At 32.3% G+C, this 23,209-nt stretch overlaps 1 protein-coding gene across 3 annotated transcripts in view; it reads left to right on the top strand.

Moving 5' to 3' along the window:
* Positions 1 to 23,209, top strand: part of LOC124979763 (sodium channel protein type 1 subunit alpha) — a 141,218-nt gene that overhangs the window by 99,158 nt on the left and 18,851 nt on the right. For all 3 annotated transcript variants that reach the window (XM_047544428.1, XM_047544427.1, XM_047544426.1), the window contains exons 18-21: positions 14,127 to 14,247; positions 15,908 to 16,062; positions 17,526 to 17,699; positions 21,454 to 21,576. In XM_047544428.1, coding sequence (XP_047400384.1) covers positions 14,127 to 14,247; positions 15,908 to 16,062; positions 17,526 to 17,699; positions 21,454 to 21,576 — 573 coding nt within the window. The remainder of the gene's footprint in view (positions 1 to 14,126; positions 14,248 to 15,907; positions 16,063 to 17,525; positions 17,700 to 21,453; positions 21,577 to 23,209) is intronic.

Raw genomic sequence — 23,209 nt, 5'->3', positions numbered from 1 at the left:
ATCCAGTGATAGATCTTGGTCACATTTCTCACATCCATGGAAATGGATTTAGGGGAGAAAATGATAGATTATTTTTGTAAAACATTATGGAGTTATTCAAGATTTTTAATTTGAACACTATCTTAGTTCAAACTTTATTCATCAATGGATTTGGGTTTTGTTAAGGAACCAGAGGAGGCTGATTTTTTGGAAAACTGTCATCTTCATATTCATGAAATTGGTTTTGAACTTCTCATAAGTACAGTGTACTAACTGTGTCACTGAGCTCCAAGTTATGAACCTCTGAAAAACTAAATTTGGAAACATGTTTCCTAATCTGGATTTCTTTGTCTTGAATCATTAGACCTAAATTCAGTGTGTGATAAAACTAAAAGCTACTACATGTTATCTGTTGAATTAAAAAAGAAACTAGTTCATTGCAGAAACCATCCGTAGCAAATACTCTTCCTGAAAAAATTTAACATGTTTTGTTTGTACTAATCAGGGTTGAAAGGAACACTGACTTCTTTATAAAGTGATTATCCACTGAACCACTGAAGGAAATTCTATTTCTTTATATTTGGTGACATTTTATAGCTTAAGACACTACATAAGCTGAAATTTTAAATGTTATGATGGTAGAAATTTTAGAGATACAATGTTTCTCAAATTATGAATCATCAGCCAGTTGAAATTGAAAACCCAATTTTGTTAGCCAGTAATTTTTTAAAATTTTAATGAAATAAAATGGAGTATTTCAATGCACATTGCATGTTGAAGGGAGGAGTATTAGAAAATGAATCTTTTGTTGCACTTTAATGCATTGTATAATGAATCACCTGGTCTATGGGTGTTAAACCTGAAGTTCAGTTCTTACATTTGAACAATTGAAACACTGTTTCAATTCTCTAAAGGTATTGATCATGAAACTTTTCTGACCACAGAAAGAAGGGATCACTCCCTTTTACCGTACCCAGAAATAAAAGGCACAGAACATGGGTAATAAATAATGTATACTCAGGCTCATGAATTTTACAAGTTACCATACTACTTTATGATAGCTACCTATCTCTTCTTTTTGTAATGACCCATTTGTACATGTTTAGTATAGAATAGGCATTGAGTTCAAACTTTTCAGCTTTCAACTCTTTTTAAAAAAATTTGTGACACGTTATAATTGTATATATCAATGAGATGCAATGTGATGTCTTAATACATGCATATATTATATAATGATCAAATCATGGAAATTAGCATATTCATCATAAACTTGTATTATTCCTTTATTGTGAGAACATTAAAAAATCCTCTATTTGGAACACACAATGCATGATTGTTAGCTATAGTTACCCTACTATACAAGGAATATCAGAATTTATTCCTCCTGACTAACATTATACTCCTCGACCAATGTCTCAACAACTTCTCCCCCTTTCTCCCCAGCCTCTAGCTACCATTATTTTGCTTTCAGTGTCTATAATATTCATTTTTCTACATTCCACATATGAGTGAGATTGTGGAGAATTTGTCTTTCTGTGTCTGGTTTATTTTTCTTAACATAATATCCTCCAGGCTCATCCATATTGTCAAAAATAACAGGATTTCATCCTATTTACTGATTGATTAGTATTCCATTGTGTTCATACCATATTTTCTTTATCCACTCATTTGTTGATGGACACCAAGGTTGATTTCATACCTTGGCTAGTTTGAATAGTTTGAATACACATAGATTTCATTTCCTTTGGACATATGTCCTGGAGTAGTATTGATGAATCACATGATAGTTCCATTTTAATTTTGTTAAGAATCTCTATGTTTCCCATAATGGCTGTAATAATTCAAGTTCCCACCAATAGTGTATAGAAGTTTCTCTTTCATCAAATCCTTAGCAGCATTTGTTACTTTTTATTTTTTGATAACAGCCATTGTAGCTAGGCTACCTTGACTTCAAAATATACTACAAAGCATAGTATTGGCATAAAAACATAGATCAATGGAACAGAATAGAATGCCAGAAGTAAATCCACGCTTTTACAACTAACTGATTTTCTAAAAACAAAATGCCAAAAATGCACAAAGAAAAAAAAAAGTCATTCTCTCTTTGACAAATGGTGCTGGGATAAGTGAATATCCACATTCAAAAGAATAAAATTTGACTCTTATACCTTACCAGATGCAAAACTCCACTCAAAATGAACTAAAGACTCAAATTTAGGCCCCAAAGTATGAAATTACTACAAGAAAACATGACATTATTGGTTTGGATCAGGATTTTTTTTTTACAAAACTTCAAAAGTGCACTCAAAAAAAGCAAAAATAAAGGTAATTGCATCAAACTAAAGATCTTTTGTACTACAAAAGAAATAATCAACAGAGTAAAGAGAAAACATATGAAATATGAGAAAATATTTGTAAAGTTTACATTCGGCAAGGAGCTAATATCCTCATAGGTTATATAAGGAACTAAAACCAAACAATCAATTAAAAAAACCCTCAATAGCCAATAATAATAATCCAATTACAAATGGGAAACAGACCCAAATAGACATTTTCCAAAAGAAGATGTACAAATGACAACACATAGTTGTAAAAAACATTCAATATTACTAGCCATTAAGGAAATGCAAGTCAAAATCACAATGAGAAACCAACTCCTCCCAGTGAGAATGGCTTTAGTCACCTCTTTATATAACCCTGTTGAAGGATTCTCTTCATCGCACTTGCTCTGATGGGAACATACTTAAAATTATGGCTTTATTTCCCATGATTCTGGATCCCATGTTTCTCATAATTCAACCTCATTTGAGTTAGATTTTGTTGTTTTCACTTTGATAGCCATGTTAGTCACTTCATATTTGACTTCTAAGAAAGTAATGATTCCTCATCATTTTAACATGAATTCCAGTTGAAATGCAGTTATTCGACTGAAATTTTTAGATTAAATACTGAACCATTTATTGATCCCTACTAACTTTCAATTTCACTATATCATTGTTATATCTATATTCTTTTATAGATTACCATGGTGGCCCAAATTTCCTGAGGCTGACTTCATCTTTTCTTCCATCTTGATCTTAAATAGACCCACACAAAGCTATTTCTCCTCATTGATTCCTCAGACTTGTATTGCACTCTGTTCATCAAAGCAAGACACATTTGTAAGATGTTCTACTTTTAGATGAATTAAACTGATAGAAGATGCCTCCCCAAATAAGGATTTTTTTTCAAATTTTCTTTTTTTACTAGTCATTTTTATTTATACATAATAGGATTCATTCTAACATAATTATAAAAGCATGGAATATAAATTGTTCTAATTCAGCCCCAGTACTTCTCTTTCCATCCCCTCTTCCCTTCCCCTGTGCCTTTTCCCTACTTTACTGATTTCTTCTATTTTGTGACATATTTTTTAAAATCAGTGTCTTGTGGATGTACATGATAGTGAGATTCACTGTGGTATATTCATATATGTACATGGGAAAGTTAGGCCAAATTAATCCTACTGTATTTTCCTATCTCATCCCTCCTCCATTCCCTTCATTCCCCTTTGTTTCCTCTCCTGATCTTTATTCTATTCTTTTTTTTATACCACCAATCTTATTTTGAATTAACTTCTGCATATTAAACATTCTACCTTTGACTTTTGGGGACTGGCTTATTTCACTTAGCATAATAGTCAGTAGTCCCATCCATTTACTGGAAATGCCATAAAGTCATTCTTATTTATGGCTGAGTAATACTTTATTATATATGTATACTTTATTTCATATTAAGAATGCACCCTATACATTCACAGGTAAATGGATGGAGTTAGAGAATATCATGCTAAGCAAGATAAGGCAATCCCAAAAAACCAAAGACCAAATGTTTTCTCTGATAAGTGGATGCTGATACATATTGAGGGGAGGGGCTGGGGATAGGGAAAAATGGAGGAACTTTGGATTGTGTAGAGGGAAATGAGGGGAGGGGAGGAAGTAGGGTAGGAAAGATGGTGAATGAGACAGACATCATTACTCTATGTACATGTATGATTACATGAATAGTATGACTACATCATGTATAACCAGAGAAGAGTTGTACTCCATTTGTGTACAATGAATCAAAATGCATTCTGCTGTCACGTATAACTAAATAGAACAGATAATTTTTAAAAAAAGAATGCACCCTATAGCATACTGAAGAAATCACATCATTTTGGTTCTGTTTTACTTTTTATTTTTTATTTTTTGCCTATTTTCATTGTTCAGCAATTTAGGGAGTATAATAAATAATAGGGGACGCTAGTAAGCCATGATTCTGAATTTTACATGTATATGTAAAATACATATGATTATATAAAATATACATGTATGCTACATGTAATATACACACTTTTTATAAAACAATGACTTGATCATTAAATAAGAATTTCCATGTTGGAACAATATTGACTGAAATATGTTACTTCTTGTCACCTCTATTAGACCTCTTCCATTTGAATATGTTAACGTTTTCATTCCTGAATACAGTAATAACTCTTATGTACTATGAGTCACTATAAAACCCTAGAAATTATACTAATTTCTTGGATTAGATTTACAAGTGACTATTATTTATTATCCATAGACTGAGCATATATTTTAGGCAAGTGAGGCCATAATTATAATGTTTTTGGTAAAAAATTATACTTGAGCCAGATACCAGGTAATATAATTACCTTAGCCACCTAATGTGTAACCCTAGCTGGCTAACTAATCTGCAATTTTCTCATCTCAAAAGTAGGCAAAATATTACTTATTGCATATCTCTTTGGATTATTAAATGTGATAATAAATATGATATGTTTAGAACAGTGCCTGAAATATCAGTATTCACTAAATTACTATTACTATTTTTACCAGTAGCATTGTCAACATTGTTGGAGTAAGTTTTCTTATAAGAATTACTAGTCACATATTTGACTATTTATCCTTTTTTGTTGTTTGACTTTTTCCCTTTGTAATAAATCATTTTACAGGTTTATCGGGAGACAGTGATAAGTTTTGTCTTTCCTGTTTAATTTCAAAACTGTTTTGATTAAATTCTTGCTATGGTAAATGACTTAGATATTTAAGAAAATTATTTTCCTGAAGCACACTTAGAAGGAATAAATATGCAACAACCTAAAGACATGAAACAATAGCACATGTATAGACACAATTAGTAGTTTGGAATTACTAAAGTATGAAGTCTCAGAAGATGAGGCTAGAGGTGTGAGTAAGGAACAGATGATCTCAGCTTCCAGGAAACCAAGAACAGACTGACGAGAAAAGACAAGCAAGATGAAAGCTCACATTTTTTGCCTCCTCTGCCAGGGGTGCACTCACAAATTACTATCTTCCTTCCAGGAAATACTTGGAGATTTTTGTTTGACTTATATGGATACTGGACTAAAAGTTCGGTACCCTTAACTTTTGGCAAATCACTAATCCTATATTACTCCATTTTCTAATCTAATAACAGCTGTTCTATAAAGCTCATTAGAATGTTATGAAGGTCTAAAAGACATTTGGAAGTTAAAAGTACCCAAAAGCAGCCAAGTTTGGTGGCATACACCTTTAATCTTAGGTACTCAGAAGGCTGAGGCAGGAAGATCACAGGTTCAAAGTCAATCTGGGCAACTAAATTGCGACCCTGTGTCAAATAAAATTAAAAATGGGTTGTGACTGTAGCTCAGTGGAAGAGTACATGCCTGGCGTATGTGAGCTCCTGGGTTTCGATCCCCAAATGCCTCCGTCACCCCACACAAAAAAAAATTCAAAAAAGTAGGTGATGTCAACAGAATTATTACTATTACAATTCTATTTAAGGATTTTAAAAGAATTATTTAAATTATACTTTTTTGGCATAAAAATGGCACATTACTAAACTAGGGAAAAAGCGCACTTGTTTTTACCATGAGCAAGTCTCAGATAAGAAGTAAAAATGTCAATTGTGTCCCTGTGATTCAGGCCATAATAATAGCAAATATCATTTGTTGAAGCTTAGTCTCGGTCAAAGCCCTGTTTATAGGGCTCTTCATTAACTGTCTCCTTCAATCATCATATCATTAGATAAATATTCCAATTTTACAGACGATAAAAATGAACTTATTTTAACAACTAAGCTAAACAAATAAGCTTTAACAAAGTATGCTGAAGTCATACACATAGAAAGTGGCTTATCCTGGACTAGAAGCCAGGTGGTATACTAGAGTCTGTGCTCCTAACTACTATATACAAAGGTATACTAGAGTCTGTGCTCCTAACTACTATATACAAAATCTTAATAATGTTTGAAAAGCACTTTCTTTGGCATTTAGCTTGCCTCATTGGGCATAGGTTACTAGCATAGCCAGGAATGCCTCAAGTCCCCCTCAGTCCTAGAACATCTTCTCCACCCATGCTGTCCTGTGCTGTAGGCTGATCTGCTCCTGTATCCCACACGGACCTGTGAGAGGTCTAATTCTAATTATAGAGCACTTTTGTCTCCCTGTATATTACCCACAGTTGTCCTCAAGGAACATATTCTCCTGGAAGAGTGTTCTGAATCACTAGGAATTATTGCCATGGACACATCATCAGTTTATGAGAACAGAGAAAATAGCAGTCAGGTCTTAAGTCCATACAAAATATTAACTGAATGGAGAAATAGATAATAAACAGTTACTCTAAATACCCATTGTTGTTAGTTTTAGTGATATGTGACAGTAAAATTCATTTCGATATAATTCTACAAGCATGGAATGTATCTTATTCTACTACATACTATATAAGTATGTAGGAAAATTATTTGGGATTCATTCCACTGTCTTTCCTTTTCCTATCCCCTCTTCTGTCCCTTCATTCCCCTTTGTCTAATGTACTGAATATCTATTCTTGCTTTTCTAATTGTTATCACCTGCATTAACAAAACTATTTCCTTGCTGCTTTGCTGATTTTTAAAATTTTAATGTTTATCCTTATACGTGGGTTAAAGATCATAGGGTGAATTTTCAACCTAAGCACTGTTTTCTATGAGATGCCACTACTTTCCACAAAGAGTACTACCATCTAGTCAGTGGAAATTCAAGTTTCCTTTTCCTTACATCTACTTAATTATCAGGATCTGTGAGACTACCTATTCTGCCTCTTTTCTGCATCTCCATTGCATTCTCCAAATGTCAGAACTGTATCATCTCAGTTTTACTATTATAGCTTTGAAATGGATCTCACACATTAATATTTGCCTCTCTAGCCTCTACATAATAATAGGAGGTCTTTCTAGAATGCAAATTTGGTCATAGTGCTCCTCTCTCTAACATTTCAGGAGCTTCTCATTGCTCCCGGTAAGAGTTTATACTACTTAACATGGTCTATAAGTTCCTCCAAAACCTGACTATCACCAATCTCTTCAGCCTCATGGAATGAAATTTTACTTCCCATCCTCCCCACCCAACTACACTGACCTTTTCTTTTCTTTTTTTTTTCCTGAAACTCCTCATGCTGGGTGGGGAGGATAATTTGTTTGGAAACACTGACTCCACGCTTTTTCACCTGACTCACCCCCAGGCCATGTGATCCCTCTGCTCCCAAATGCCACCATCTTCTACCCTACCCTTCCTATACGGAGCCAGATGGTGGTTTCAACATCAGTGTGTGTCAACAATTTGCTTTTCTACATCTTCCATTGACTGTGAACCCATGAGGGCAGACATGAGGTCTGTTATATCCACTACTCTGTTGGCCAGGTACTAGTTTTGATGACACTCTAATGTTTTTGGTATTTTAAAAGGTAAATATCAGCAATTTCATCTATTACAAGTTACATAATACAGTGATGAAATTTGTTAACATTTATCAAGAAGGCACAGGAAAAATATTTCCTATGTGTTATCTTGTTCAATCCTTATAACAACTATGTGAAGTAGGAACTTTAACAAATTAGAAATCTAAAAATAAAGAAGGTGAAAACAGTTGCTTAAAGTCCATAAAATCAGTAGTTTTGATTCAAATCTAAGCTTATATGATCATCAAAACAGTAGTGTTAACACTTTTATTATATAGTTATTACAGTGTCCCTACCCCATGGACATTTATTAAAAATAAGTTATCAATTAGTGTTAAAAATTAATGTCAAAAGAACATTAAAGAGACTCTATGTTCAACTCAGCAGAATGAATTTTAAAATGGAAATTTCTCACTTGATTTGCAGTTTTGGTATCTAACTTGGGAATTATAATGCAATTTTGCAGAATTTTTGTTTACTTTTAATTTTTTTTAATAATAATAATATTTTGTTGGCCCCATATGTGATGAGTTGTGTTTCTTTTACTCCTTTGTATCTAATGATGAGCATATATTATGTTTAGGTTTGACATAATTTAAAGCAGAAATCAGAGTATATTAGAGCTCTAGTCCTCCACCTTCACCCCTACCTTGGGCACATGTTTGAATAATACTAGATTTAGCAATTTTTAGGACTAATTTAGTATTTAGTAAACATGAACAATTCACTGAAGATTATTCTTTCAAAATACAGTTTAATGAAGAAATTCTCTGCAGTATAGGAATAATGTGGGAACTAATAAGTTAATATTTGAACTTTCCATCTGCTCTATGGTAATGCTAAATCTCAATACAGTGTCTTTTTCTTTCATAATGTTACTTTTTGAGAGTCTTTAATAGAAATCATTTTAAATGTTAACATGTATGATGTACACTGGAAATATTTACTATACAATTTCAATATAATTATTTTACAATTACTGTACAATTATTATACAGAGTATATATAATGAAATATTAATACTAATATATCTTAGGTTGTGCAACATCTCATTTATATGTTTTTCTATATGTGCATGTATATACATATAAATGTTAAAATGCCGTTTCAAAAATAAGTACTTCAGATTATTTTTTTGTCACATTTAAATATTTATATGTGTATATGTATTTGTATGTGTATACATATGCATATATACTAAATGCACATATATTCTGGATCAAATCAACCCTTAAATTCAAAATTTATTTCTTTATTCATTTATTTTCATCACTCATAAACTGAATTCCTAATAAACCCTATTTATAAACTCCTTATGACAAAACAGGTCTCAAGTTAAAGACAACCATTATAAATTCAAGTAAGAGAATAAGAGGAAAAAAACCACTTAATCATTTAAAGAAGTATTGTGGAAGGTTTTGTTTGATTTGTTTTGCTTTACTCTCAAGGTCAAAATCATTTGCTGTAGTAGAGAACATTTTTTAAAGCAAGAAATATTGCATAAATCCACTGAGGAGGAAAAATGGTCTCATCATCAGGGCTGTGTTATTAAGTGGTTATTGAATGCCCTGGTGTACAAGGCAAAGTGAATACTTAAGATAAAATGCACTCTCTTCACTCTTTCAGCTTAAGATAAAATGCACTCTCTTCACTCTTTCAGCTCATATATTAAGTTTGCTAAGAATATCTGTAAAAAATACAGACTAGTGCATATGTGTATAATTTAATCTATTGTGGGTCAATATGTAAAAACCTACATATTTTTAAATGAGCTGAAATATTTGGAAAATAATAAATTGAAAATAGACTAATGACTTAATAAATACCAAAATGGATTTTTAAATATTTTATTATCAGAAACTATAAAAACAATTTCTTATGTGAATGGTGAATTCTGAAATAAAGTTAAAATTCCTTAAAATTCAGAGAAAAAGGGAATAAATAATTTACCTTATTGATTTTCAAGTCAATAAAAACACTTGTCTGAAAATGTTTTAGTTGCGTTATTATCCAGTTTCTCTACTCTTTCATCTGAATTTCTGTCTCAGGTGCTGATGTAGAGATGGACTCTTTCCACACATGTAGAAAGCATTTTCTTCCCTTTTTGACTAATGACATTTTTATTACAATCAAAAAAATGATTGAGCCAGCTTATCTTTGATTTCTACAATGAGAAAAATGAGACAATATAAACAAACCCATGAGAGTTTTAATGTAATGTTTTTCAAAATACCAATGACATTCTTCACAGAACAAGAGAAAAACAGTCCTAAAATGCATTTGGAAGTCCCAGGATAGCCAAAGAAATATTGAGAAAGAAGAGTGTTTCTGGAGGCATCACAATACCTATTCTCAAATTATACCACAGAAGAACCATAGTAATCAAAACAGCATGGTATTGGCATCAAAACAAACATCAAGACCAATGGAACAAAATAGAAGACACAAAGACAAGCCCACATAGTTATAGTTATCTGATACTTGACAAAAGAGCCAAAAATACGTGTTGAAGAAAAAACAAATTTTTAGCAAATGGTTCCGGGAAAACTGGATATCCACCTATGGAAAAATGAAATTAAATCCCTATGTCTCATCTTGCACAAAAGTCAAAGTGAATCAAAGACCTAGGAATCAGACTAGAAACTGCAACTGCTAGAAGAAAACACAGGGTCAACCCTCCAATGTATTTGCACAGGCACTGACTTCCTTAACAAGACCACTCGAGAAATAAAACCAAGAATCAAAAAGTAGAATGTAATCAAATTAGAGCATGAAGGGAGAGCCTATGGAATGAGAGAGAATCTTTGCCAAGGGATTAATATCAAGAATATATAAAGAACTCAGAAAGCTTAACACCACAAAAAACAAATAAACCAATCAATAAATGAGTAAAAGAACTAAATATACATTTTTTTCAAAAGAAGAAACACACATGGCCAAGAAATATATGAAAAAAAAATGTTCAACATCCCTAGCAATTAGGGAAATGCAAATAAAAATACATTGAGGTTTCACCTCACTCCAGTTAAAATGGCAATCATCAAGAATATAAATAATAATAAATGCTGGCAAGGATTTGGGTGGAAAAGGTACATTATTGCTCGGACTGAAAATTAGCACAACCACTTTGAAAAGTAGTGTGGAGATTACTCAAAAATCTAGGAATGGAACTACCATATGACCCAGCCATCCACTCATTTGTGTTTATATAAAAGAACTAAAATCAATGTAGTATAGCGATACAGCCCCATAAACCTTTATAGCAGCACAACTCACAATAGCCATTTGGAACCAGTCCAGGTCCCCATCAATAAATGAATAAATTAAGAAAATATGGTATATATACACAATTAAGTTTTTATTCAACTATAAAGAAGAATTATGTACAGTTATAATGCACTAATAAAAGAAAAATGCAGTTTTTATCCTATAATAAAATGTAAATAAAAATTTAAGACAGTGAGAATTTGAATGAGTAATAAATGTAATTATAACTACATTATTTTAAAAATTGTATTTACAGAGTATTCTTATTTCCAAGTACCCATGAGAAATTCAAATAAATTAACCACACACTGGATCTTAAGGTAAAGCTACAGCTATTTTCATATAAAATAGTTTTATTTTTGAAACAGTTATACGTGTATATCTGATCAAAATGCAGTTAAACCTGATATTAATAATAAATTGATAAAATTCTAACAACTTGAATATTAAGAAAATTTCTCCTAAATAAATGGTGGATTATGGAGCAAATAAAATACATTTTTAGCTATCTCAAAAACAAGAGTGTTTTGTTAAAATTTCTGGAATAGGACCAGTTATTAAATGTCTTTTTATTACCAAGAATGATCAAAAATGGATGAAAGAGCATAACAAACATCTTAATTTGAGTAATTAGAAAAAGAACTACAAGGTAAAGGAAATAAAGAGAGAAATCAATGAATTATTTATGCAGCAGATAATATTAGTATAGCAGGTAGTTCATAGGGAAAAAAACCAATACAGACACCTAGTGTGTCAGCAGGATTCTAAGATGACCTTTGACAATCTTTGCTTCCAGAAAAGTAGATTTACTATTTAAATTAATTCTGTATCTGAATATCTTTCTACACACAAATTTAAACACAGGAAACAACATGCTTTCTAGTTCTTAATGAGTGTTGGTCAATATTGTTAGACTTCTCAAAATCTCATTCATTGATCATACATGAAGAATGGGTATCTTGCATAACTATCCTTTTCTTTAATGAATAATAATGGGTACAATGAATGATGGTGAAATATTCCTTGCATGATTTTTTTATAAAATATGGGATGAATGTTTTCATGATGCTGATATTGCCAGCAAAACCTGTTTCTGAGCTTGGGATGTAGCTCAGTGACAGAGCTCATATTTGGGATAAATGAGGCAGTGGGTTCAATATCCAGCAAACAAACCCCTCCCCCCCACACACACACAGTGCCATTTCCATCACTTGTTGAAGTGGTAATGCTTGAACTAGGCCTATCACTTTATGGTCAAATTATGAATCTTCAATGTTGAGCATGAGACAAGAGGATTTCTTCAGAAGACCACATTATGAGATGAATGGTTTGATTGAGATTGCTACTCAAGCCCACCATTTGATGATTCTCTCTCTTCATTTGCCAGAAAAATAACCAATGTGTTATTCCTGGGTATGTCTTTAATTCAGTACAAATGCTAAAACAGAATGTAAAGACATTCAGAACCAAAACCATGGAAAAAGTAGATTAAAATCTGTTTGCTACTGTATCCTATGTTGAACAAAGTTTGAGCTTTTGAGTGTGGTACCCAGACTAATTACATATTTGTTGGAATGTTGAAATTGGGCTTTAGTGATAAATCTTATAATTTCAGAGATCATCTTCAACTCAAATACTAAGAATTGCCATCGAGCTATCATATTATCACAGATCCTAATGACCTGAACTTTTGAGAGGTCTATTTTACCACAGATTAACAAACAAGGGAAGCAATCAATTGGATATGGACTTATATATACAGATTTTTTTTAAGCAAATACAAATAGTTTGGTGAACTTTCCCCCAAATATCAATTCTCTTCCATGTGAAATTCTCAATAATTTTAATAGTCTAATTTTTATTACTTAAATAATGTGATAGGTTGAGTGGTGTGCGTTTATGAATGTCTGTTAGATGATCTGCATAAATCTAAAGTTGGGCACACTATGTCCCCAAAACAATCATGGAAATTTGAGTCATCAGTGAATAATCAGCATCTAACACGTTGTTGATGTTTAATAAATACTACTTGAATAAATTACTGAATTAATTAATTATTCTTGCTAACTATTTAAAAGCCAGTTTGCCAGGCTCAGGAAGATCATTTATGATTAGTTCTTGTCTTAGAGGGAAAAGTCTATATTCTCTATTATTTTTGCCATTTTTGTCTTCTGAGAACCCTAAAAAAGAAAACAGCCTGGCACGATGGTGCATGCCTGTAGTCCTAGCTACTCAGAAGGCTAAGGGAGGAGGATCACTTGAGCCAAAGAGTTTGAGGCCAGCCTGGACAACATAGTGAGACCCCATCTAAATACACAAACAACCCTCCCCCAAAACTATGTGTTCCATGACAGTTGTTCAAAATATAAGTAATGTCGCTTCTTAACTGGACTTTGTCCTCTCAGCTGCACATGGCATATTATTTACTGAGGAGTAAACTAAATTTTCCCACACATTACTTGTTGATTTCTTTTTTGCAATATCTCAAGCTCTAAAATATTTACCAGGATTTGAAACTTTTTATTTAATATGTCTAAGGTTATTTGTTTATTGATATGTTTAACCTATTGTAAAAGAGGGTAAATATACTTCTCTCCAAAGAGGACCTGGAATATATAAATATTAACATAGTTATAGTAATTCTAAATACCCTAACAGTGAACATTAGTATCAGAGTTAAAGCTAAAGGTAGTATTTGCTCACAAGAAGACATTGTTAAAGAAATATATATATAGTCAAACATTAAAATACAGAATGACATTATTTCCTTCTAAGGTGGAAATTCTCTTTCCCCTCTGCTCCCTTTCCCTTTCTCCTCCCTCTTCCCCTGTTTTCTCTTTGATTCATAGGCAAGAAGTTTCCTTAGTGTGCATTGCTGAAGGCCATTGGTTACCCCTTTACACAGCTATTTGGTTTCATCCTTAGCATTCTCAATTCTTATAAAGGAGTTAACAGAAAAAAACTTTATTTCCTCTTCTTACTCAATAACTCTTTTGCTTTAAATTTACAATTTCTTTACCATGAGGACAATACCAGATACACTCATAGTAATAATCCCTCCTTGATAGGTGACTTATTAAAGTGATCTGCTTTTTATGTCACCCTGTGTACAGAAACTTAATGAAAGCAGCAGCTCGTCAGAAGGCAGCACAGTGGACATTGGTGCACCTGCAGAGGAGCAGCCTGTGGTGGAACCCGAAGAGACCCTTGAACCTGAGGCTTGTTTCACTGAAGGTAAAGACACAGATCCTCATGTTCATTGTTCTCTAGTCGAGAAGAAGGCTTTTGCAGTTGTCCACCCAAGATGAATCACTTAGAATAGACCTTAGTAATAGATCTATTTCAGTTCCCCCTAACGTGTTGACAAATAAAAAGGATCGAAAATCTAGTGCTTTAGTTATCCTCATTGTGTGAAAAAGGTCATGAACACAGAGAAAAATACTTTAACTTAATCAAAACTACTGATTTATAATTTTTTAAAGAAAATGATAGCTTCGCAATAAATTGGCATCTTAAGTACTAATCGAAATTCTCATACACAGAATTATCCTTAAAAGTAAACTTTGACTATAAAAACTAAATGAATCATAAATTCTGAACAGTATTTTTAAATAAAAACATCATTTTTCAATGTATGTTGGAAGAAACAGGGAAATAAGGGCTGCCCTGGATACTTGATATCTAAACAGTGTTGAGCTGGTACCATATAGATAGAAGAGATATGAGACCAAGTGTGGTGGTGCACAGTGATAATCCCAGCAAATTGGGAGGCTGAGGCTGAGGTAGGAGAATAGCAAGTTCAAGACCAGCCTCAGCAACTTAGTGAGACCCTGCCTCAAAAGAAAAAATAAAAAGGCTTGGGAATATAGCTCAATGATTAAAAATAAAAATCCTATAGCTAGTATCTTATTGTCTGATTTCCTTAAAAATTTGAGTTTGTAAAACATGAGTACATGTTCACATTTTTTATTTGGCCTAAAATATTTGAAGTGTCCCTTTATTCCTTATATAAATCATACACACAACTCAAAATCCTCTCAAAACTATCTGATCATGTTATCATGAACAGCTATAATAAACATAAATTTAATTCACTTGATAGCTAACAACATATTATATTATAAAACTGTTCTCTTTCTCTTTTAAACTGTTAGATGTGTCTCTTCTTTTCCTTTATTCCTTTGTTCCTTAGTTCCCTACTCTTATATTTTCTTCCCTCCCATCCTCCATTCTTATTCTTTCCTTTTATTTCTTTTTTATTCAAACATACTTTTTTTTTTTTTTTTAATCTTCCACAGTGTTTAGAAAGGTACTCAGATGTATTTGTGGATTTAATTCTGGGTTTGGGTAAGTGAAAGCAATTTGAGGAAGACTGTGGCAAATCAAAGCAGGACCTTGCAAATCATATTTTGCTGAAAATCACATATGCCTTTCTAGAAGCTCCACAAGAAAGCCTAGCATTATTTAAAGGTGTAGCATTATTTAAAGAGACCCATATTATTAGTTTATATTATCGTTAAAAGGGAAGTTTTCTGTTTATTATCATTAATAGCCATGGGGAATTCCCTTTCTAGAGTGAATTCAGCAGAGTGCTGTAGGATAATATATAAATAAAGCAAGCTACTTTATGTTTATTTGAAATTTAAAGTTTTTTTCTTGAATAATAACACTGTGAGGCAGAAAAAGCAAGTAGTATTAGCCAGGGAATAATTGAGGCTAAATAATTTTCACAACTTCACATGGCTAATGACTGTGCTCTTACTAATCCAGGCTTAAAGAGTAAACCACAGCAAGATAGAGATGGCAATAGTGATGGAAACATCAAACAGGGACAAGTCGAGGGATGTCACAGAAGGGCAGTTATTTTACTTCTGTTTGGACATTATACTTGCAGGCTGTGTACAGAGATTCAAATGTTGTCAAATCAGTGTGGAGGAAGGAAGAGGAAAACAATGGTGGAACCTAAGAAGAACATGTTTCCGAATCGTGGAACACAACTGGTTTGAGACCTTCATCGTCTTCATGATTCTCCTCAGTAGTGGTGCTCTGGTGAGTCAATGTTGGGCAAAAGTGCTACAGTACTAATTTTTTTAGTATCTTTTAACACTGAAACCTTGTTCATCCTTTCTATCACATTGTCTTGGTCTCCAATGCATGCTTAATAACCCCATCTTTAACTTAGACTATAGACTTAACAAAAAATTATGCATTTCTGGATTTACTTTTATTATGTATACATGCATTTATAATAATCCACAGATAAGTTTTTGCTTTGAGTAAGCAGTCCCCCAAATTTGGCTCTTCTGTTTATTCATTGTGACTAAAGAACAAGAATATTTATTTATTCTTTTTAACAAAATAATAAGCATGTGGCCCATAGTATATAGTCCATGGAAGTTTGTGATTGGGGATGAAAATCTTCTGAGTTCTAATGAATTTTGTTTCTGAGTATTATTAATACTGTTACCGCCTTATAGACAATTGATAAGTCCTTAGGGAACACTTCTCTCTTTCCAGTTGTGTTCCCCATTCATGTACTACTGGGAAACAATAAATGTAGGTAACAATAAATATTAAGCAGAATTCCAAGTGATTCATTTTAGCATTAATTTCTCTTTATAAGAATATGTTCATTTCATCAGAATCAATTTATAATTATATAAAAATCATTTAGAAAACTACCACATACCACCATATTGATAGCATTTTAGAAAAACACTGAAATAAAGTTAGACATAGATAGATAGATAGATAGATAGATAGATAGATAGATAGAACAGGCAAAGAGCTTGTCTACTTGAAACAATTTCAAGTTTCTTTAAGTTTACTAATTAGCATGATGTTACAGATTTCACTGATGAAATAAATTTCATCCACATGCTACGTTAGATAAGAAATACTCTTAAGTCATTGAAAGGTCTACTTAGAAGTAAAATGTCAGGAGAGGTCCATATTAGAACTATATACATTAGCATCTAAGAAAAAGAATGTCTTCTTACCATTATTGTCACACAAGTTCTCTTCTGAGAAATATAAACTATCAACAAAATGAAGATACAAAAAATCAGATGAACTTGGAAAATGTGGTAAAATTATGCACTTGGATGATCAATCACAATTTCTGGCTTTATAAAAAACATATGCCTTAACATTTTATCTCTTTAATTTTCCTTCCTATGGCAAAAAAAAAAAAAAAAAAAAAAGCTAAGAGAAGGAAGCAAAAGAATGCAAGAAAATGAATATGGCATTAAGGACTCTTTCCTGAACAAGTCACATTAACTCATTGAATTACATTTTTACTCCTTTCTCCTTTCTTCTGGTTATAATAGCAATGCAGAGTATAATTTTTCCCCTGAAAAATAATTTTAAAACCTTTGTGAATAACAAAACAGCAATAACTACTATTCCTTGCTCTCCTGTTCCAATGAAGTGTCATGAGCACATAGAATTTTAAAAAGTTTATGGCATTTAATAGTATTTGAAAACTAAAATATACAACATTCTTATTATAGGCATTTGAAGATATATATATTGATCAGCGAAAGACAATTAAGACAATGTTGGAATATGCAGACAAGGTTTTCACTTACATCTTCATTCTGGAAATGCTTCTAAAATGGGTGGCATATGGCTATCAAACATATTTCACTAATGCCTGGTGTTGGCTGGACTTCTTAATTGTCGATGTAGGTATCCTCCATTTCTTTGTCTTCTGCTTAATGTAGTTTGTCATATTTATTCTGTAATTCTGTGATAGTGAACCTCTAACCATGGTTCACATGATATGTTACTAAGCTCACTCCCTGGGTGATCATGTAGTATTTGGAAGATATGGCCTGATTTAGCAATTATTTAAAATAATAGGGCCAAGTCCTTGTCCCACGATTGCAGAATGGCAGCCCTTGGGTGTGCAGGGGTGCTGGACACAGATGACCAGCACAGACCCTGTTGCTGATCTAACCACTTTTTAACTGGCCAACAAGGGCCTGGTATTTCCTTTTGGAAAGATAGATTTTTCTAGAAGGAGTATAGAACTCTGGAATAAAAGTGATAGTTTAGTTGGTCCGTTTCACTCACTATTCTGAAGGAGGCCATGTTGAGTGCCAAAAGATGAAATCAGAGTTTCTCCCCTTCTGCTGGTGGCCGAGGTCTGCATAAGCTGTAGGTCTCTGTAGCCAAGAAACATTTTGCAGCTCTTATTGGCAGACTGTGCTCTCCAGTGTTCCAGCAGACCCTAGCAGCTCACTGCCAATTTCTTCTTTCTGGGTTTTTTGTCTCATAAATTTGAAAAATTAAATCTACAGACAAGGATGAGTGAATGTAAGAGTACCATTTATTGGAGTGTGAAGAGAAACAGAAGTCCCACAGAGCAAGAAGGGATCCAAGAGGGGTTACTGCCTGAGTGTGCTAATCTAGGGATTTATATAGCACATGGTTCAAAACTATTGGTTCATATAAGTATGAACCAATATTTGGGATTTGTAAAAGTACCAACAATCATGGTTACCTGCAATCCCATTCAGGTCTGCTCCACTTTCTTTTTTGCCCTCCTCAACTGGAAGGTGAAGTCATGGGGTTCATGGATGCATGGAGTCCAGGTTGCAGGTGTGAAGCTGGCTTCTGCAGAGGGTGTCAGTTTCAGGTTCTAGCCAGGCACCATGGGGTGACAAGTCAGTGCACCCTGGCTTGCCTTGATGTTGGTCTGCAGTGCCTCAGGCTAATACTGTCATTGTGAACTCCATGCAGCCCCCATCAGTGCTTGCTCTCTGGGCTGTTCCATAGTCCTGGGACAGGACTTGCCTTCAATAGCATTTAGGTGTATAAAATGGAGAATAAAAAGCATGTTGTTTAAATTTTTTATGTTGTAAATCAGGCAGACTCATGTTTTTATCCCTGCCCGTTTATTAGTTTGAGGCCATTAAGTTACTTGGCCCCTGACTTTGTAAAATGGTGGTATTATCTGAACAAAATTAAAGGTGCTCAATGAACACTGAGGTAGGTGAGCCACTGTTATATTAACAAAATACTTTCTTTGATCCAGAAAAGGGTTTAAAGGGTAGAAATAAAAGGTAGGTTGCATAGGTTATTATTACTTTTTTTTTTTTGCAGTGCTGGGGATTGAACCTAGGGCCTTGTGCTTACAAGGCAAGCACTCTACCAACTGAGCTATATCCCCAACACCAGGTTGCATAGATTATAACTCCATTATAGGAGGTAAGGTGTGCAGAGAATAAAGACATGTCTTGTCTACTTTATTTATCCTTTATTCTATACTAGAATGTAGGCTAGACTTGTGGCAAGCCCATGATACATCAGACAACTCTTTATATCCAATAATTAATTTTCACTTACCCTAAATTAAGTGTCTAACTTCAAAATTCATTAAATATCATGTTTCATATTATCAATTTGGTAAGATTTCAGCTTTGAAAAATTATGTCCAAAATATCATGACTCAATAGGCAATAGATTTTTACCTAAAGGATATATTCATCGGGACCATGAAGGTTTCTTATGGAAACTGTTTTTAGAGAAGAGCCATGCATACCTTAGATTTCCTTGATTCTAAACAAAGGTCAGAATAAAGTGATTTGAATTGTTTAATAATGTCCCCATGAAATGAATAAATTCAGAGAAACCTCAAAAAAGTAATTGCTTCTTCATATTAAAAACGGGAAGAAGTTTCTAATGAGGTTTCAAGCATTAGAAATTAAATCATATTTTTAGTACTCATAAATTTTTACTCCATATTTTAAATCTAAATTAACCCTTTTGAAACATACTGAATTTAACTTTGTACTACTGTATTCATTACATTTCTGAGTTTTGGAGGTGAAGAAATAAGATTTTAACTATTATTACATTGTTTTTAATAGGTATTATTGAAATATTTTAGAAAAACAATTCTATAAAGAATACTTTTATTTTCAATGTCATTTTAATTATTTCATAAGGACCAGTGTATCAATCTGAAAAAGACACAAATAAATATAGCTCAACACAAATAATGTAAAAAGTATGCTAAATATTAGGCAATTTACCACACTTAAAAAAAAATGAAAATTCTTCAAAAATAGTATAGAATTACTACTCTTCAAATTAAAATCATAACACTGCCTGAATATGAAATTGTACCAATTTGTGTAGAGAATTAGATTTTTCCATTAGTGTTGCATATTTCATGCAAATTAAATAAATCTATCGATTATTCACTAATTAGCCATTTGGGGTCAGGTATCATAGCAGAAGTTGTAAATTAGTTTAGCAAATAATAAGGATATTTTATGATGGAATTACATTTTAAATTTAATTATTTACAAAGAACTCAATTTTAAAAAAGAAAAACAAGGTATTAGTCAACCCCCATCACCTTTAAACCCAATTAATCACATTAATTTTGACAATACAGATTATAAAAAATTTAATAATATAGTATATTAACTTAGGGTAGAGATTTCTTTTTTTTCTCCTAGTACAATAGTAGTTTTGTGTTTGATAACTTGCTGTAGGCAAAATGCTAAATTCAGCAGTACCAATAAAATAAAACACAATCTCTGACATTTTTTGGGGCCTGGATTTCTTCTGTATAGCATGATGATGGTGATGATGATGATGATGATGATGATGATTGTTTTGGGGAGTTTCTGGGGATTGGACCCAGGTTTTTACATATACTAAGTATGTGCTCTACAACTGAGCGATGCCTCAAGTCCCTATTTCATTAATGCTTAATTTTTTTCAACTAATTGCTCAACTCATTTATATTAGTGGAGCAATTATCAAATTACATGGGATTTAGGTCATTTTTGACCTAGCTTTTAAAAATTTAATTATTAGTATATATTGATTGTGTAAATTAGTTGGTTTCATTGTGGCATTTCCATGAACACATGGAAAAAGCATGTTAAATATTAGGCTATTTACCACACTTTAAAAAAAGAAAATTCTTTAAAACTGGTGTTGGGTGAATAGAATTGCTACTCTTTGTTACAGTGTATAGAATTGCTACTCTATGCTTTGCTCTTATCTGCCCTCCATATTGCCCTCTCTTCCTTCCTCTACCCACTCCCCCACACTAAAAATTCCCCTTTCCACATTCATGTTGACTTTTTTTGTCTCCACATATGAGCATAAACATGTGACACTTTTCTTTCTGAGTTTTGTTTATTTTGCTTAATCATTATTATCTCCAATGTATCCTGCAAATGACATGATTTTGATTGTTGAACTAGTACTTAATGTCTTTAAAAAAACTGTTTTTGAATTTAAGCTGAAAACACTTCCTCAAAATTTTAAAAGGTTTACTGAAATGTCCAACCATTTGTCTTCTGAATAATTATAAATTAAAATTGCATTTTACAAATTTTACATAATAACTATAGATTGAAGGATAAGAGTTCCATTTATTTATTTATTATTATTATTTGTGTGTGCCTTCAGGTTTCATTGGTCAGTTTAACAGCAAATGCCTTGGGTTACTCAGAACTTGGTGCCATCAAATCCCTCAGGACACTAAGAGCTCTGAGACCTCTACGAGCCTTGTCACGATTTGAAGGGATGAGGGTAAGGAAAATGAAACACCTGAAGAATCATATATAGCCAAAATTAAGTTCAATTAAATTTAGAATAAGGAAAACATATGCATGCGAAAGGAATGGCAAATCCTTGCAAACGTGCTATTTAATTCTTTTATCTGTTGCATATTTACTTTTAGGTGATATGCAAGAGAATTTAGGCCTCTCTTAAAATGATATAAAATCATTTATCTGCTGTGCTCATCAAAATGACTTTATTCCCTGATTTATTTTGGGAGTTTCCTTGCAATTCTGTATACAAAAAAGCAAATGCATTATTAAAGCATTGATATTATAATTATCTGAAGTGAATTCTATATCATGTACTTCTCCTTTGTGAAGACCCAACTGTGCTTAATGAGTTTTATTGAAAATAATATGTCACACATGTACATAAGAATGTATATAAAGGAAAATATGAAAATATGAAGTATCATATAAATTTTGTCTTTATAATGCCAAAGTTTGCATTATTTGAATATATTCAAGGATAGATATTAAATATTAGCTGAACTTTGAATTTTTAAAAGTTACATTTAATATAGCCTCAATTTACAATTGCACGTCTTCTTAATATAAATAGACAATAAATAAGTATTACTTATAAATTCACATTTTGTGACAATAAAGTAAAATATTTATAACAAAATAAGTAGAATTTATAATTTTGTTTCATTACCATAGGTGATTCACAAACTAACCTTAACTGAAAACACATTGTCAGAATTACACAAAATTTGATGTTGTCCCTTTTAGGAAAACATTAAACCATTTATCATGACACTTAACAGATTAGAAATTTTGCCACTACTGACTTCTTATTGTCCATGACTTTTATAAAAGCATGAAATATTAATTTATATAAGATGCATCTATAAAAAATTAATTCTGCTTTTTTAAAGGACCAACATTTTTTTATCTAAACAAAGTTGCTGAAATGTGAGTCCCATAGAAAACATTGCTCTTTTGTTACCTGAAGTTTGGTCCTGTTTGTAGAAACTAAGCTGTATCGTTAAATTATATTTGCATTTTCTAGGTCCCTTATAACCTATGTTCTGTTCCAAACTAAAATTTATAATAAATGTCACTTTTTAAGACCATAAGACTTGTTTTCAATTTTCCTAAACATACATGAAAACTTTTTCCTCATTAGAAACAGTTCAACACAGTATCACACAAATAGTGCTGCTGTATTTCTCATAGAGACTCCACTTTTTCATTAAAATGTGATCAGAAATTCTCCCCAGGGTATGTAAAAATTAAGTTTGCTTTCCAGTTAAAACATCACTTTTGTTTCAGAGAGGCAGTTTCAGTTCTCAAGAAAAATATATACATTCTACTTGAAAACATGTTGCCTGAATTAAAATAATATATTTTAAAAGATTTCTGAAACCTGAACGATGCTAAACATTTAAACTGGTATCAACATTTCACATCTGACTTTTTAAAAAAACTTAATCAATTCGTGAATTAGATGGCTATTTATTCCAATATAGAGCTCTTTATTTCTATAACAATGTAGATATATTTACTCGTTACAGAAATAACCTGATCTATATTTATTAAGGAATAGTGCTTGATATATTATAGGAGGCTAGTTATTGAATCTTGGAGTTTTGAAA

Source organism: Sciurus carolinensis, chromosome 3 (assembly GCF_902686445.1).
Source record: "Sciurus carolinensis chromosome 3, mSciCar1.2, whole genome shotgun sequence".
In the NCBI taxonomy this organism is placed as follows: Eukaryota; Metazoa; Chordata; class Mammalia; order Rodentia; family Sciuridae; genus Sciurus; species Sciurus carolinensis.
The sequence above is the reverse complement of the archived record's forward strand: the minus strand, read 5'-3'. Positions and strand labels throughout refer to the sequence as shown.